The sequence below is a fragment of the Ursus arctos genome, unplaced genomic scaffold (genome assembly GCF_023065955.2).
Source record: "Ursus arctos isolate Adak ecotype North America unplaced genomic scaffold, UrsArc2.0 scaffold_28, whole genome shotgun sequence".
Taxonomy (NCBI): domain Eukaryota; kingdom Metazoa; phylum Chordata; class Mammalia; order Carnivora; family Ursidae; genus Ursus; species Ursus arctos.
Window position 1 is genome coordinate 14,674,681 of NW_026622963.1, and position 16,319 is coordinate 14,690,999.

The following is a 16,319-nucleotide window of genomic DNA, read 5'->3' on the forward strand; positions in this document are numbered from 1 at the left end:
GTAGCTGAAAGCCAACAGTGGGTCCCAAGAAGTTAGCACCCCAGGCACTTGGGAGAAGAACAGGAGATCCCTGGAATTCCCCTGAAGTCCCTCCTACGGTGTGCCAGCTGTACTAATGGGGTATAAATTGTCTGAAATGAGAGTGAGACCGGCCATCAGCAGTTGGATGCTGAGGGCAGAATCGATGTATGCCTGCCCCACCCAGTTCTTGAAACTTGGGCATCTGTATTGATTGCATCTAAACAGATCAATTCTTTTACTGCTCTAAAGCTATTCCCTTTTGAATGAGAGATTATAAAGTTCTTTTGATCTAATTTTCACATCATCATTAAGCATATAGTTGAAACTCTAATAAGCTAAAATTCAGTCCTGTTCGTAGGCAGCCCACAGACACAATTTTTTTACTCTGCGACTTAGTGTTTAAAAATATTAAATTCCCTTTTCTCTGACATTCACTGTAGTTTCACACTTTAGAATGATGAAGCACTCAGACTCACAGACCTAATACCAGGACAAAAGGCCTTAACACTGTCCCCTGGGTTTGTGAGAGAAAGAAACACTGACATTTTGTACTTGCCCAGTTGAGTAAACTGCTCAAACTAAATCTGGCCTCACTGTCCACTTCTTATGGTGTTCACAACTCTTACCAATAAGTTTGGTTACTTAATTCTAGGCTTAAGTGTTTAAGTGTCTGGTTTGGGGGCGCTTCACTGTTTCTTTAACTTAGAATAGAGGGGAGAGCATACACACTAGCAGAAAAAGCATATCACTTCCTTGTGCAATCTAAAAAAGACAAACTTGCAGAAATAGAAAGTAGAATGGCAGTCAGCAGGGGTTAGGGGTGGAGAATTCTAGGGATGTTGGTCAAGGAGTATAAACTGGTAACTAGAAGATGAATAGATTCTGGAAATCTAATGCACAGCACAGTGATTATAGTCAATAGTACCATATTATGAACTTCAAATCTGCTAAAAGATTCGATCTTAAATGTTCTCACCACAAAAAAGAAATGATTATTTTTTTTAAATTATTTCATTAGACACAGACAGAGAGAATACAAGCAGGGGGAGCAGCAGGCAGAGGGAGAGGGAGAAGCAGACTCCCTGCCAGGAGCCTGACACGGGGCTCCATCCCAGGACCCTGGGATCATGACCTGAGCTGAAGGCAGACACGTAACCGACTGAACTACTCGGGAGCCCCAAAAGAAATGGTAATTACGTGAAATGATGGAGGTGTTAGCTAAGGCTACAGTGGTAATCATATTGCAATACATAAATGTATCAAATCAACACATTATACAACTATATCTCAATTTTTTAATTAAAAATTAAAAATATCACTATGAATCAGAAAAAGAGAAAAGAAAAAGCATATCAATGTTTCAAGTATATTTCTAAGCTATTTATTATGTGTTGTGAAGTGTTCTTAAGTCACACTTGATCTGAACAGGTCTGGCTGTTAGGAGACAAACCTTGACTACAACACTGACCCTCTAAGATGTTCCGGACACTGTGCACTTGCAGGGGTCACCTCATGACCACTGCTTCCCTTGGCCCCTGGTGCTCTGCTTCACCACGGTTTCAAAGAAACACCATACCATCTGGCTCTGAATCCTATTTCACAAGTACCCAAATCATTGCCAATAGCAATGCAATGAATGCAAGGCTTAAGAATTCCAAATCTCACCTTCCATTTATCGATCAATTTCAATATCTACCCTGTTCTGCCACAACTGCTTCTTGCAATTATTTGTGGGCCTATTTACAATAGAGGCCATGGCTGGGGATTTGCTGTGACTTCTCTGTATTTACAGAAGTTAGGTCCTAGGAGGCGGGAAAGAAATTTTGAAGAGAATCTCTAAAAATGCTTGTCAGGGCAGGAGTTGAGGTTTTTCTCTCAGGAACAAGTGGGAAGCCCTACGAGGTCACAGATCATCCTCAAAAATGGTTAATTTGCAGCATGTGGTTATGAAATGCACCATCTCCACAGCCACGGAGAACGCACGGATGTGCCTGCACACAGAGACTCACAGATGTTTGGCAGACTTACATGTGCCTCTCTCAAGGTGCATAGTCGTTAAGGGCTGCAGGATGCTGAGGGCAGAAGTAGCTCTAAGGTACAGAGTAACTTCAGCTTGCTTTGTTCCACTTTGGTTAGTTGAAAGCACTTGAAAAACAAAACAATACAGAAACACCGGGCTGTGCCTTCAGTGAGCAATAATGCACAGCGACATCCACGAGGCCTGCAGATGGAAGCGCGGATGCCCTCATCTCTTTGAACGCTCACTCCACTTAGGTTCAGAAGGCAGGCTCCAGCTTGCGGACATTCCAGTCCGGGTTTTCTTGACTGTATGGACTATAATCAAGGAGCTCTGCTGATCCTTAGGTCAACTGTGAGTCCACAATTGCTTCAAGGATAAGCCCCAGGCTCAGCTCTCTGGGGCAGTGGATTTTTGTGAGCTGAGGCCAGATCCCCATTATTACTGACAATAGCCTTGAACACATTAGAAATATGTGAAAAGTTTGGTGGCTGACCCTTCAGTATTAATCCAAATTAATGAGGTTCTCTTAAAATATGAACTGTTTCCTTATATTTAGTGCATTTTGTCTACAAAAACATGTCACATCTAGTCCATGTGAATAGTTCCAACACTGCCAGATTACTGATGTTCCAGAAAGGGGATCATAAAGGAAATGTAGAGGGCGCCTGGGTGGCTCCATCGGGTAAGCGTCTGCCTTCAGTTCAAGTCATGATCCTGGAGTCCTGGGACCGAGTTCCGCATTGGGCTCCCTGTTCAGTGGGGAGTCTGCTTCTCCCTCTGCCCCTCACCCTGCTCCTGATCTCTCTCTCTCTCTCTTTCAAATGAATAAATAAAATCTTTTAAAAATTTTGAAAAATAAAATAAAGGAAATGGAAATGTAGAACCAAACACTCTTCTTAAAACATCCTGAGATTTCTTTGCTCAAATATTGGTCCATACAAAAGACACAAGGACTTAATCACTAAACTTGAACTCTTTCACAATGATTTTAGTTTGAAAAATAAGGAAATAAGGTCACTGAGCCCCATATTCTAAGCTGGGAAAGGAAGGTGGTGGCTGTGAAATGTGCAGGGACATGGGTGGGCAGTAGGGCAGGGGAGCGAAGCTTGGAGGTATGGAAGGGCCTCTCAAAAAAACTAAGCAATGGCACTCCATCAGACTTGATGTTCTGGGCCATTCAGGGACTTCTGATGAGGTGGAGTGGGGAATGAGAAGCTCAAGAAAGTTGGTCCACTAATGGATTTAACAGAGTTTCTAAGAAAAATCAATATGAATGTCTTCAGAAAGAGTAAACTCTTGCAACTGTGTGAACTTCCCACCCCTCCCTGTTGTCTTGCATCTGGCTTCTTCAAGGCATTTGATTCTGGACTCCTACATTAACTTCTTTCTGATTTCTCGGCCCCAGAGACTTGGCTTTAATTGATCCAGGAGAAATAGGGACTGGTATTTTTTTATGTGATCCTCATACCCAGCCATGGTGATTCTAAGCCTATCTAGGTTAGAAATGGAAAGGCTGCTCTGTAGCCAACTGCCAGAGTGACTAAATGACATCAGAGAGCTTCTCTCCTCCATTATGTCTTCAAGAAGCTATATGATTGGGCATAGTGCTTTTTCCATCAGCTCAGCTCAACAATTGTATTTTGAATGTCAACCATGTATGTATCTGGCATTGTGGTGAGTACTGGGTAAGTGAAGATGACAAAGATAGTATCCCCAACCTGTAGGGCACAGTTGTGTTCTAAAAGAATCAGTCATATTCAGAGTATTTCAATAGAACATGGTAAGTGTAGAGATCTATGGGATACACAAGACATTCTAGGAACCCAAAGGAAAGAGATGGAGCTCTCTCTGGGGCTAGTGGAAAGGAGAACTGACCTGAGCTTTCAAGCCTGAGGACTGAGTCACAAGCCAATGAAGGGGAAGTTGAAGGGGCTGTGAGCAGTGGCCTTGGGAAAGGAAACAATGATGTTTGCAGAGGTTAAGAAAGAACCTCGGTAAGTACAGTTAATTCTTTGCCAGTGGAGAGACAGCACACATCAAAACACAAAGGACTTCATATGCCATGCTGCACTCCTAGGGTCAGTCCTAAAGGTAGTGGGAGCTTCAAAGCATTTAAACAGGGGCACTTTCTTTCCTTGTGGCCCTTGGGCACTTTGTGGATGATGGAGTTGGCAGGGGCAAGGCTGGAGGCATAGAAGCCAGTTACTCCAGCCATGGCAATGGTAACAGAGGTGGAGATGGATGGGGCCATTAGCAAGGTTTCTGAGGGGGGATGGAGGGAGGAGTCTGAGTACAGCAGGATAGGGAATCCCAAGCAAGCTCTCCCCCAAATTAGCCAGTTACCACACAGAGTTAACCCTACAGTAGAATCTATGCATTACTCTGAAAAGGGAGTTTATTATTAGTTCAATCTCAGAGTAAGTTTCTTTTGAGGAACTGTGAAGGATTTTACTCCAACATAACTTTATCTATTTATCTATCAATATTATAATTTCTAATGATAATAATTATAGTAATCACAATATGCTGCTGATTCCAGCTTTAAAGGTACTTCATTTTATCAGATGATGCCTAATGGCATCTAATTTTGGCATTTAAAAGAGTACAAGTTCAACAGTTATGTCATCATTTCCGGGGTTTAGAAAAATCTGTTGAGAGCTGTACCACAAATGCTTTGCTACTTAAGGTGAGGCGTGACGCATTTCTTTGTAATATTATCTCCGCTTGTGTTGACAGCCATTTTTGATTTACTTAAAATGGGATCAATAATGGCAATGAACTAACTTTGGGAACTGAACCAGATTGCTTTTAAGTGGCAGCTTCTCTGTCTTCTTAAACTGCATTTCTGCATTCTTTCCCCCGTATTTAATTACTTCTGAGAAATAGATCTTCAGGTTATTTGCTTGTCACTTTCAGTTCATTAAATAAGTACCTCTAAGTGGCACTATTTTGTGATGTTTTCCTGAAATTTCCATTGTACACCACTTAAACCGTTTCAAAAACTATGTAAAAGAAAATAAATGAAAGGCAATTCCAAGTTTCCAAATAAGAGTTATCCCCTCTTGCGGTGGAAACATGGACTTGAAATGTGTCTCCTGTGGACAAAGTCATGGCCATGGAACGGTATGCCAGAACTCTTAGCGTGCTCCCACTGCCATGGGTCTCACTTTCCAGTCCTGCCTGTCAACTCCCTACATAGTGCTCCAGCCTCCCCCTGCTTGCACCTTTCATATAGTCTCTACTCCTGTCCCTATCACTGCAGCCCAGCTCAGAATCCTACAGCCTACAAGGTAAAACACAGGTGTCCCATCTCGCGGGCCACACCCCCTTTATCTAACCCTACCCCCTCCCCTAGATTCTCCCAACCACACTGAATGCCCCATATGTGTGATTATGCTGCACACAAACCATCCTGGTGTTTATCTCACATAGCTTTCTCTCCCTCCCTAATCAATCCCATCAGTAATTACATCTGCTGTAACATAGCAGATCTTTAAAACATCTCTCATTCACCTTATATTCCCTTCCAGTTATTGTTCCATTCTTTGCCCCTCTTCTCAAAACTCGCTGAAGAGTTGTCTACACTAGAAACCTCTGCTGCCTCTCCTCCCTTCTCTTGGACCCACTCCAGTCTGGCTTTCACTGCCTACATCCCAATGAAGCCTCTCTTTTGGAGGCTACTGAACCTGCCAAATCCAAGAGTCTCAGTTCTCATCTAACAACGTCTCCCTTCTTTACACCACTTCCTCCACCTGGCCTCAAGATGCTACCCTCTTCGTTCTTCCTATCTTCACTGGCCTCCTCCTCTTGCTTGCCCTCACCCTCTTGCCTTCCTAAACTTAGGGCACAGTTCAGGGAACTTTATTCAGTTTACAGTCAATCCTAATTCATCTCATCCGATCGAATGCCTTTAAATATTCCCCATAGATGGAAGACTTGAAATTCATGTTTCCAGGCCCAGGTTTTTTCTTACCTCTGGACTTCTATGTCCAAAAGTTTGTCTGGACACTTGGATATCTAACAGGGCTTAACATGTCCGTAACTGCACTCAGGATATTTGCTAAAACTTTTACTCCTGCTGTCTTCTCCAGCTCAATGATAGGCAATTGAACCCATCATGTTTTTAAGTCAAATACCTGGGGGCAGGGGGTGTCACCCTTGACTTCTTTCTTTCATGCCCATATCAACCCATCAACGAATCCTGCTGTCTGAAATCATCCCTCCCCTGGGTCACTGCATTCTCCTCTCAACTGCCTTCACTGCTCCTTCCTTTACTAACCACCCCCACTCCAGATTCTAGTCTATCCTCCACTCAGCAGCTATAGCAACCTTTAAACTTTAAGTCACATTATTGTCACATCTCAGTTGGATCATACTTCACTCCTACTTAAAACCACTCAAAGACCCTCTTTGACCTACAAAATAACAGCCAACTGTTCTTCCTCGTATTACCTAGCATGACCTACAAGGTCTTTCACTATCTGACCCTCTCCCCTCCCCACTGCCTCTCTGATTATGCCTCCTACCTATCCTTCCCTTCCTTACACGGCTCTTGTTGTCCCTTCCATGCCAAGCATGTCGGTGCATTCGCTGCTCCTCTCACCTGTTCAACCTTCTCCACATAGCACTGCTCATGTCCTCACTCCCTCAGATGTTTGCTAAGGCATCTGTCTCCAGCATATTCACTGTCTCTTACTCTGAATGATTCTTCATAGTAATTGTGTCCTAATGGACATGTATTTGTTGCCTGCACAGGAGAATGCACCCTCCTTGAGGGCAGGCTCCACTCTGCCGACTGCAGGATCTCAGCACCTAGAACAGTGCCTGGCACACTGATGCAGCAGCCAGGCGATGTCCTCTGTGATGCTCACACTCTAATCCCAGTCTGTGACTGTGGATGTGTTACGCTACATGGCAAGGGAGGCTCTGCAGACACAATTAATGTTATTGACTTTGCCATGCTCTGGCCCAGGCCCAGCACCATGCTTGCCCTGTAGGTCTAGTAAAACTTGGGTGCTTCCTGGTCACAACATCCGAAAAGATAGCTAGCCTATACTTAGACCCGCTCCCTACCTGGCCTTGTTTCAGCATTTCGCATACATTCAGCAATATACCCTTCACATCAGCCCTGTGACGTGGGATCCATTATTAACTCCACTTTGAGACTAGGAAACTGAGTTACAGGCAGGTTTAGAAATTCTGCAGCCACACAGCAAGTGTGCAGCAACAGAGATCAGAGCAGCCTGACTGCTCTCTGTCAAAGTGATACCTAGCGCTATCCCTACACTCTTGACAGGGGTCCTAAAACAGGAACCAATTCTATTGTAGAGTGATGGCCCAATTTTTTTGTTTGTTAAAATTGAAAATAATCTGGTCCTGGATTTAATTTATTTTTAGATTTGCTTTTGGATCTCAAAATGAATTGTTAAATAAATACAAATAAAATAGAGTTTTCAATGAACCACTAAAGCCTGTTCCCTAGCATATCTTTCTTTTCCTCATATGATCACTTCTCTATAATATTTTATTTCATAGGACATATTTTGTGTTTGATTTTATTCGAGCAGTGGTAGACACACTATTTTTAGAACAGTGTTATTTGAGTTCTAGATTAGGACATTCTTTTGTTTCTGATGTGTAGGTTTCCACCCCCATTCCTTCCCTTTAGACTGCACCTTACAAATCAGAACATTCTGGAGATGGTCCTACGACGGACAGCACTGGCCCAGGCCCCAACCCCTGATATGGATCCTGATTCTGCCACTTTCCCATGAAATTTAGACACATTTTCCTATGCTCATCAGCCTGAACTCTTTTCACCTACAAAGGAGTTTTTCGTAGTAGAAAATTAAATAGTACATTTTTTTGCAATGGCCTTCTAGAAATGAAGGAGATATACCCATAAAAACATTGTTAATTACTGTACCAACAGAGTTCTATAAGATTTCTTTTTACTTTTGATTCTAATATTTTCCTCTGAAATTTCACACCAATTAAAATATGCATGTTATGCAATTACACCTTTGTAAAAATCCAAAAGCCTACATTCTCCTTCTCCCCTTGAACCAAGCCAGTGACTCATCTTGGCGCTGATCGCCAGACCGGGTCGGCTGGGTCGACGCTGGCCGACTGTCCTTCTAAGCTTTGCTTAGCTCACTGCCTGTTGGCATGACAAACATGCAAAAAGTTTCCTCTCTAAAGCATGCAATTTGAAAGTATTTTCTTTTGGTACCTTAAAATAATGTTGGGTATTACTCCGTAGCAAGGTCCTAGTCGCCTAAAATTTTTGCTCTAAGCGAGAACTACCTTTCTGATCTCTGGCCATCCCCGTGGCCTCCACCTAGATGTCCCACCACCTGCAGGCATTCTGACTACTTAGGCGGTGCTTCCGTGTGTTCTTACAATTGTTACAATGACCGTTTGTCCTGGGCCTCATGAACCTTCAGCTACGGTGCAGGAAGAACTTGCCATCTGGGGATTCACAAGAGAGAACTTGCCATTTAAAAAGACATTGTGAGTACTTGAATGATTCAGAGAGAACGTACTTTCTGCTCCAGTTAAAAGAAAAGAACCGTCCTTGAGACTGTGTATGAGAAAGCTCCTTGTGAAACCAAAGGCCCAGGTTAGCACACTCATATGGACAGATAAAGAATAACTTTATCTGTTCGCGTTCATAAGTTACTTCTATAAGAATCTGCTTTTAATTGCTAATTATAAAACATGGTTTCTAAAGTATATTTGAATTGTAGCTCCCATGTCATAAAATTCTAATGCAGTTTTTCTTTTCCAATAGATAAACCCCTAAAATATTCATACAAATAAATGAATGGAAACAGATTTTACCTTATTATTAAGTTGATAATCCTCAAATTTATTTTATAATTATCACTGGTCAGTCAAGTCCGATAAAGTGTGATTTTTCAAATGATAATAAGTTAATTCCAGTTTAAATTTAATATTATGTATTTGGACATTACATTGATTCAAAGACTGTTTCTGTGCTGGTTTTTCGATACCGTGTACTTCTGATTACCGGTCTCGTTAAAATAATTATAATGCTTCAAATAATACCACGTCTTTGAACATGGCATAGAATAAGGCTGACAGTCAAATAAGGCCTCTGTCCTATTATATGTTTGACTCATGCTCTGTTATGTAACTTAAAACTAATAAAAGAATTATAAAGGCTATTGAAAATGAGCTGCTGGTGACTCTGATCAAATCGGGAGAAGCAAAAGAAACAATACTAGTATATTTTCAAAGCAATTTCACATTAATTATCTTATGTAATCACAAAATATATTTTACTTATCAAATGTATACATTTTCTGACTGCCAAATCCACAGACTTGTCACGAACACTGAGTATATGCACAAAAGCTCACATTTGCCTCTTTCCTTTTGTTCCCTGACTAGTCTTCTGTAACCCTCTTTACCCTCCACCAGTTGTCTGGTTTCTTTTATACATAATGCAGGAGTCAGTAGTTCTCTTGTCCCAAAACGTTCAAATTTAGGGCTTTGCATGCCTCCCCTTTCATCTTTTTCTGAAACCCAATCAAACAAATTCTTTCTGTAGGGTGAAAAGACAGAGCTTACCACCACTCTTTTTTTTCCCCAAATCTCAGAACAGAAAACTCTCTACCCAACGCAAAGAATGCTTCCAGAATTATGTTCCTCTCCTCTGTAGATTGGTCTGACTCAGACCTGCCCAGCAAGCTCTGTGTAGCCAAGGACCACCAGGGCTGAATCACTGAGGAGTGCTAAGTAAGAAACCCCAGCAGTTCCTGGCTGGGTTCGCTGTCCCTCCCTCTTACCTTCCCAGACTGTAAAACTGGGCTAATGGTGCTTAGCTCATAAGGTTCCTCCTAGGATTTACCTAAAACAGATAACATAGCAATAAGTGCTCCATATTGCAAGAGCTATTATTTTGTCAAGATTTTAAGCCAAATGAGTGTTGTGAAACTTTCTTTGCAATTTAACAAAGTCATTCTTAAGTACATTTAAAGTAATAAGCAAGTGAGAGGAGCCTTGTATAAGAAGGAAAATCAATAGAAACTTGTGCTCCCAGATGTTAAAATGGCTTTTGTGGCTGGCCAGGCTTTTTGAAACCCACTTTGCTAGAGACCCTACTTCACTGAATGCAACTGGACACAGAGGGTCACGAGTTAAAAAGCACTCAGGGAACCTGATGTAAAATCCACTTATAGGAATATCTTCTAATAGAAATGGTCTCAAATACTTAAACCAGTTAAAGCCAAATATGTTCGCTATAGGAAAATTTATAACAGCATAATCAGAAAGAATGTAAACACCCCAAATTAGAGAAGTAGCAGATGATGAAGCATTCATGCACTGTAATAATATTCATCCATTTTTAAATCATATATTTTAAAGAAACTGTAATAACAAAAAAAGCATGAAAAAAGCACAGTACAAAACTGAAGGTGCAATATGATCCCAACTGTATAAAAATATGCATAGAAGCAAATGGAAGAAGACACCAAAATATAAAAGATGATTGTTTCTGTGTGGTGGAATTAAGGACATTTTCTTTTTTTATGTGATATTCTGTGTCTCACAGATTTTCTTCAGTTAGTAGGCATTGTTTTAGGACGGACTGTTGAGCATATATCTAAAATTCAAAACTTCTCCCACGGCTAATTCTCTAGGGAGGTTGAAGGGTCTTATACCACTTGTTCCTTGTTAAGCTTCTGGAAACTAACAATTATCTCTCTGTTTTGAAGTTGACCTCAGCAATCCACCAAATTAAATAAGAAATAAAGCATAGCTGCGTCTAATGGCTAACCTCCATATATGCACATTACTTTGTATTTCAGACTTGCAGCCACCAGGGAGTGTAGAAACTTCATGCCTACAGAATGCAAATTCACAATAATATATTCGACCAAAATCTCAAAAAGAAAATGTTTCCAATCCCAGCATATTCCTCACCTCTGAAATATTGCTAAATAGATGCAGTATGTCAGTAAACATACTAACTACCTAATGTATTAACTTGGAAATGTGAATACTGTGTATGAGTTCAATTACAAAGTTTTCATTCAGGGGAACACCAAGAACATCATAGTTCACAGGATCTGACGGCTGGGAGACAGACTTTGGAATGGAAAATTTTCATTGAACAGATAAAAACTGAAGGCAGGATAGGGTGTCAAGTCAAGATCATCAGCAAGGCGAGAGTAACAATGAATGCTCTGTCCCAAGGGACTACTCTGGCTGTGCATGTCGGCATGCACGTGCCCTCCCCCTCACAGTGCGGAGGTATGGGCATGCCCCTGCTGACCTGGGTTACAGTCCCAGTGCGGGCATTTACCAGCCATGGCACCTGGGGATGGTCACAGTCTCTCTCCTCTGTAGAGACCTGGAAAGGTCAGAAGAGCAGAAAATGTCCACAGGACAGAGAATGTCATGTACCTGGGAGGGTCCTCCTTACTGGCCAGAGAGACGGGGTCTCTGGGTGGTAGGAGAGCCACTGTGTGCACAAGATCCCTCCATGATTTACATGAGCATGGAGTACACTGTGGAACTTCTGGAACCGATTTTTACAGAACAAGGGCTTGGCAACTTCTGTCATGAAATTTAATTTCTTAATTATACTCCATCAACTTCAAGTTATAATCCTTTTGATTAGCCAGAACAATTGTGGGGAGGAAGGAGGAGAGGAGGAACATCAGCACCTATAAGAACATTTGCCTGGAATGTTGGTTATCCCTAGTTTGATGAAAACAAAACAACACAAAAGATTCGAATCAGTACACTGATACTAAATATCAGTGTGAAAGAACTCAAAGGAGTCGATAACGCCTGATACCCAGATGTGTCTTGCAGATTTTCAGACACGTGTAGTTCCTAGTATCTGCTCCTGCATTCAGGTGGCCACTGTTCAAGTCCTTTGGCTCAGGCCAGGACCACTGCAAGTCCTCGTCAGTGACACATAGTGTGGATTTGGCTTTCAAGGCAATTCCTTTGCATAATGGAACCAAGGAGGGCAACCAAAACATTGAACAGTCTTGTCTAACAATCAGTCACTGTCCTTCATGCATGCAAACTCAGGAATCTTGTTTTAACCTGAGTAGGAAAAAACACAGCTGACTCTGAAACCACCTCTGCTTCCATTTCTGAAAATGTAATCTGCCTCTTTCCTCTGACTCACTTCAGAGACCCCACACGTGGCACAGCCCTGCTCAAAATGAGAGTGTGGGGTAGGGCAAGGACTCTATTTATTTACAACAAATGGAAGGGCAAGGGACTGCAAAGACGCAAGTGAGGGTTTGCTGATGTACAAGTCAGCAAAGTTTCTTAGAGGCACTTGTGCACCAAACCCATAAAATAAAAGCGTAGATGGTAACTTACCCAAAGTGACTGGCTAAGTTCATGGAAATACAAAAGAGAAGGAGGTTTTTTATCATGATAAAGCTAGAAAACATTCCATTGTCCATTCCCAATGAGAATAATAGTTGAAGCAGATGAATTTGGAAGAATAACTGTTCCTTTCTCCAACTTGATCTTGAAGCTGAAAGGTACACAAAGGGGGAAAGCATGTAACATGAATGTTTTTGTGTCACAGTTTCTGAAATCAAATTATACTGCCAGCACTCACAATTTACAAAGAAAGGAACCTGGCAGTCCTTCCCCAGCACAGGTCCACATCACGTTATCTATGTCCACTGGGCAGTAAGTTGGGGCATGAAAAGGAGTTACAATACGGCTTAATTTCCGCTTTTACTCAGAATGCAGACTCATTCTAATTTATTTTTTAGACGTTTCAAATACTTTATTTTACTTTTCAGCATATTATCAAATGATCCATTAGTCCTATTATTAGAATAAATGTTTGAAGTTATCTGATTAACTTTTTTTTTCCATCTGTCAAATCCACAAGTGGAATCATTTTACCTTTCTGAATATTTGCCACGCGTTCAAAGCCAGCAAGCTACTCCTTGTTCTGCAAGGTGCTGAGAGAAAGTATGAGGAAAGAGGGGAAAAAAGGCACATTTAAGAAACAAATCTACAGGATCACGATAATACAAGAACTGCTTGTAAGAGAGGATTGCCACTTTCTCAGCATTCTGTCCCCATAACTAAATAACTTAATAATCACTGCATTTGGGGAAGTGTCTCATCTTTGTGCTGGGCCCTAATTAATGCATCTGAAGTCCGGGCAGGCACAGTCCCTGGGCTCTGCAACTAACCTTAGCGAAGGCACATATTTCTCAATATGCGCATAACGCAAATAGGTGCACACGATACAGGAACACCGCGTGTTCACAAGGAACATTTTCCCAAGGAGACCCCAGGCAAACTCCGGGATTGGGAAACATACAACAGGTACTTCCACCTCAGACGCTAAAGCCCTCAAGTCAGGAAGGGCAGGGTGCCATGCGGTGGTCGCCTCGGCGCGTCCTGGGGCTTGTCGCCTGACCCGGGCCGTACTCCGGGCGGCGAGCCCTCGGCGCTGCATGCGGGAAGCCGGGGCGGCGCCTCCTGCTGCCCTCAGCCCTGAGCCAGGACCCCCAAAAAGAGGCTCCGCTCCCACCGCCCCCTGACCACTGCGGGGGCTTGCGGGCGCAGGTGGGCGCGGGGGCGGCATTGCGGAACCGCAGCCTGACCAACCTGGCGCCGGCGGCCGGGCAGCGTCGGCCTCCCGCCCTGTCCGCAGCAGCGCGCCCAGCGCCTCCCGCTCGCCGACCCTTCCCCGCTCGCTTCTGGCCCTCACACACCTCCACTGCTCCAGTCTCAGGTCTGAACCTCCTCCGCGAGGAGCGCGCCGTGCAGCGGCGGCTCCGAGACCCCCGGCCTCGAGCAGCCCGCCCAACCTACCCGCGACACCCCCGCGGAGTCCGCGCCCACCTCGCAAGCAGCGCCGGGACGCCGCGCGCCTCAAAGCCCCGGGGCTGGCGGGGCCCTCCAGGTGGGCGATTTCTCCCCTCCGGCTCCAGGGACGGCGGCGGCGGGTGTCCCCACACCCCAAGTCCTACCAGGCGGCCCGCGGTGAGCCCTGGTGCCCCGTCCGGCCGGGCTGTACCGCTCAGGCCGTCCCTGCCCTCCCGCGCTGGCTTTGCCCCCGCAGTCGCCGGGGGAAAGTTTGCGCTCCCGGCCGCCCGTAGCGCCCCGCCCGCTCTCCACCTCCCCTCCGGGGCCATGCAGTTCGCGGCTCCAGAGCCCCGAGGGGAGGGGTTCGCGCCGGGCCGGGGCCGCCCTTCCTCTCACCCTCGCCCGCATCTTCTTACCCCACTGCCAGGGAGGCGAGCCGTCGGCGAGGGTGCATCGTCCTCCTCCTCCGCCGCCTGCTCTCGCCCGGCTGGCAGGCGCGGAAGGCCGGTGCGGCGTCACCGCCCCATGCTGCCAGCGCGAACTTGCCCAGTTCTCCCCGGCCGAGCAGATCCGCCGCCCCGCGCTCCCGCCGCCGCCCTGCGGCTCCGCTCTGCGCCGCGCCCGAGGCCGCGCTGCCCCGCTGCAGATCCCCCCGCGCCCCCAGTGCACTCGCGCGCTCGCTCTCACCTCTCCTGAGCGCCACATGTCGTCTCTGGGTTTGAGGAACGTTCCTCTGCAGAGGCGCTCCGGTAGAGGCCGCCAGACTCTCACCAAATGCGCCCTCGGGCCGGCTCAGCAGAGGGGGAGGGCTCAGGGCCCGCGGCGGCTTGGCCTGGTTTGGGATAGGCCATAGATCTGAAGTTTCTTGATGGCCTTCAGCAGCATATTTGGTGGCTCTCGTGATAACCACTGGTTTCCCTTTTTGACAGCAAAGGTGGAGGGGGACTGTCAGCAAAGCGGTATCCAGAGGCCGTTGCTCCGAGTTTTTCTTTTTAGGTCCAACCTTGAGTACCTCCCTAACCCGGTATTCCTGCTCAGTCCTCAACACACTCCTGCATGCCCTCATCTCCTATTCTCTTAAGGAAGAAACTCCTTTATGAGGCTTCTTTTTTTACCTGTAATTCATTGCTAAGGGAGGGAAAGAGCAAAACTGGATTAGATTAGAATCAAACCCTTACCTAATCGCAATATACATTTGGGTTTTTTTTTTCCCCCTGAAGTGTTATTTCTTGACAAGAAACCGTATGTCCATAGCAAGGGGCTGTGGGTCTGATGACCTGAGAGCAGCTCTGGGGTTAAGCGGCAGAAGCTCCCCCAGGGAGAGCTCCTGGGACCAAGACATTGGTGCGCTGCACTGCCGCTGGTACCCATGCACACGTGGGTTTCAGTACTGGGGTTGTGGGGTTGTCTGTCTCTGTCTCAGCGGTGCAGATCCTGAGAGGTGACACTAACGGCAACTGGAAGGAAATAGGGTCCCTTTCAAGGAGCACAAACAAGATGGATGCAAAAGCAAGCGCAGTCCTTAATTTTAAGCTTGCAGCATCTTGTTTCCTCAGGAGGTGAATGCGTCTTGAGTATGAAAACATCCAGGAAAAAAAAAATGATCAAGATTTAAAGTTAAACCACCAAGAAAATGATGAACCTTATACTTTTGTTCCACAGCTTTTGTGACACTGTATTGTTCATAGTCACTTTTAACAGAATAATTGTGGGGAAAGGCAAATCTCTACCTCTGTTACAGAAAGGATCTTTAATCTTTCAGTGTGTGAAGTTACTCTATTCTTCAGTTGTGCCTAATACCATGTAGTCCAAATCTAAGTTACCTGCTGGTACTTTTGCATATCTCAAAAATTCTGAGATTCTCCAAAAATGAATAACTGTAAATATATTTCTGAACAGGACATAAAAAATGTATGAATGTTGCAAATATACAGGAGGTGTTGCTCTGGATACACATTTAGCCACAGTATTAAATAATTCTGATTTTAGTGGTTCTGCATGAAATGTAAATTAGATAAGATGCTCATTTGAAAGGCTTTTCTGATTCCAAACTGGTTAACTTGAACACATACCTTTCTTCATTTTCTAATATTTCAAAAGACCTATCACTGAGATAGGCTTGTTGACAGTCGAAATCATTAAATTAAAAACAATCAGAATCAACTTAATATAATTTTCACCTTTTAGGTGTTAGAATTCTAGATTTAGACATACCCGTGACAACTACTTTTCTCTCAGGATTAAACAGCATGAGGCAAATGAAGGAGTTCAAATAACTAGTGAATTTAAAGCCTTTCAGATTATGAGACAAAGTCATTCAGAAATTTTTGCAAAAAAAGAAAATGTGGACCAGTCAGAGATTACTTTTGGATTAGTGAGAGTTATGGACATTAAATCTTCACAGTAATACCTTATCAAGGTATCATTGACAGATAATGAAATA

At 44.2% G+C, this 16,319-nt stretch overlaps 1 protein-coding gene across 1 annotated transcript in view; it reads right to left on the reverse strand.

The window, feature by feature from the left end:
* Nucleotides 1-12,501, reverse strand: part of GABRA5 (gamma-aminobutyric acid type A receptor subunit alpha5) — an 85,187-nt gene extending 72,686 nt beyond the window's left edge. Inside the window, exon 1 of the mRNA XM_026510295.3 lies at nucleotides 12,416-12,501. Coding sequence (XP_026366080.1) covers nucleotides 12,416-12,501 — 86 coding nt within the window. The remainder of the gene's footprint in view (nucleotides 1-12,415) is intronic.
* Nucleotides 12,502-16,319: the final 3,818 nt, after the last annotated feature.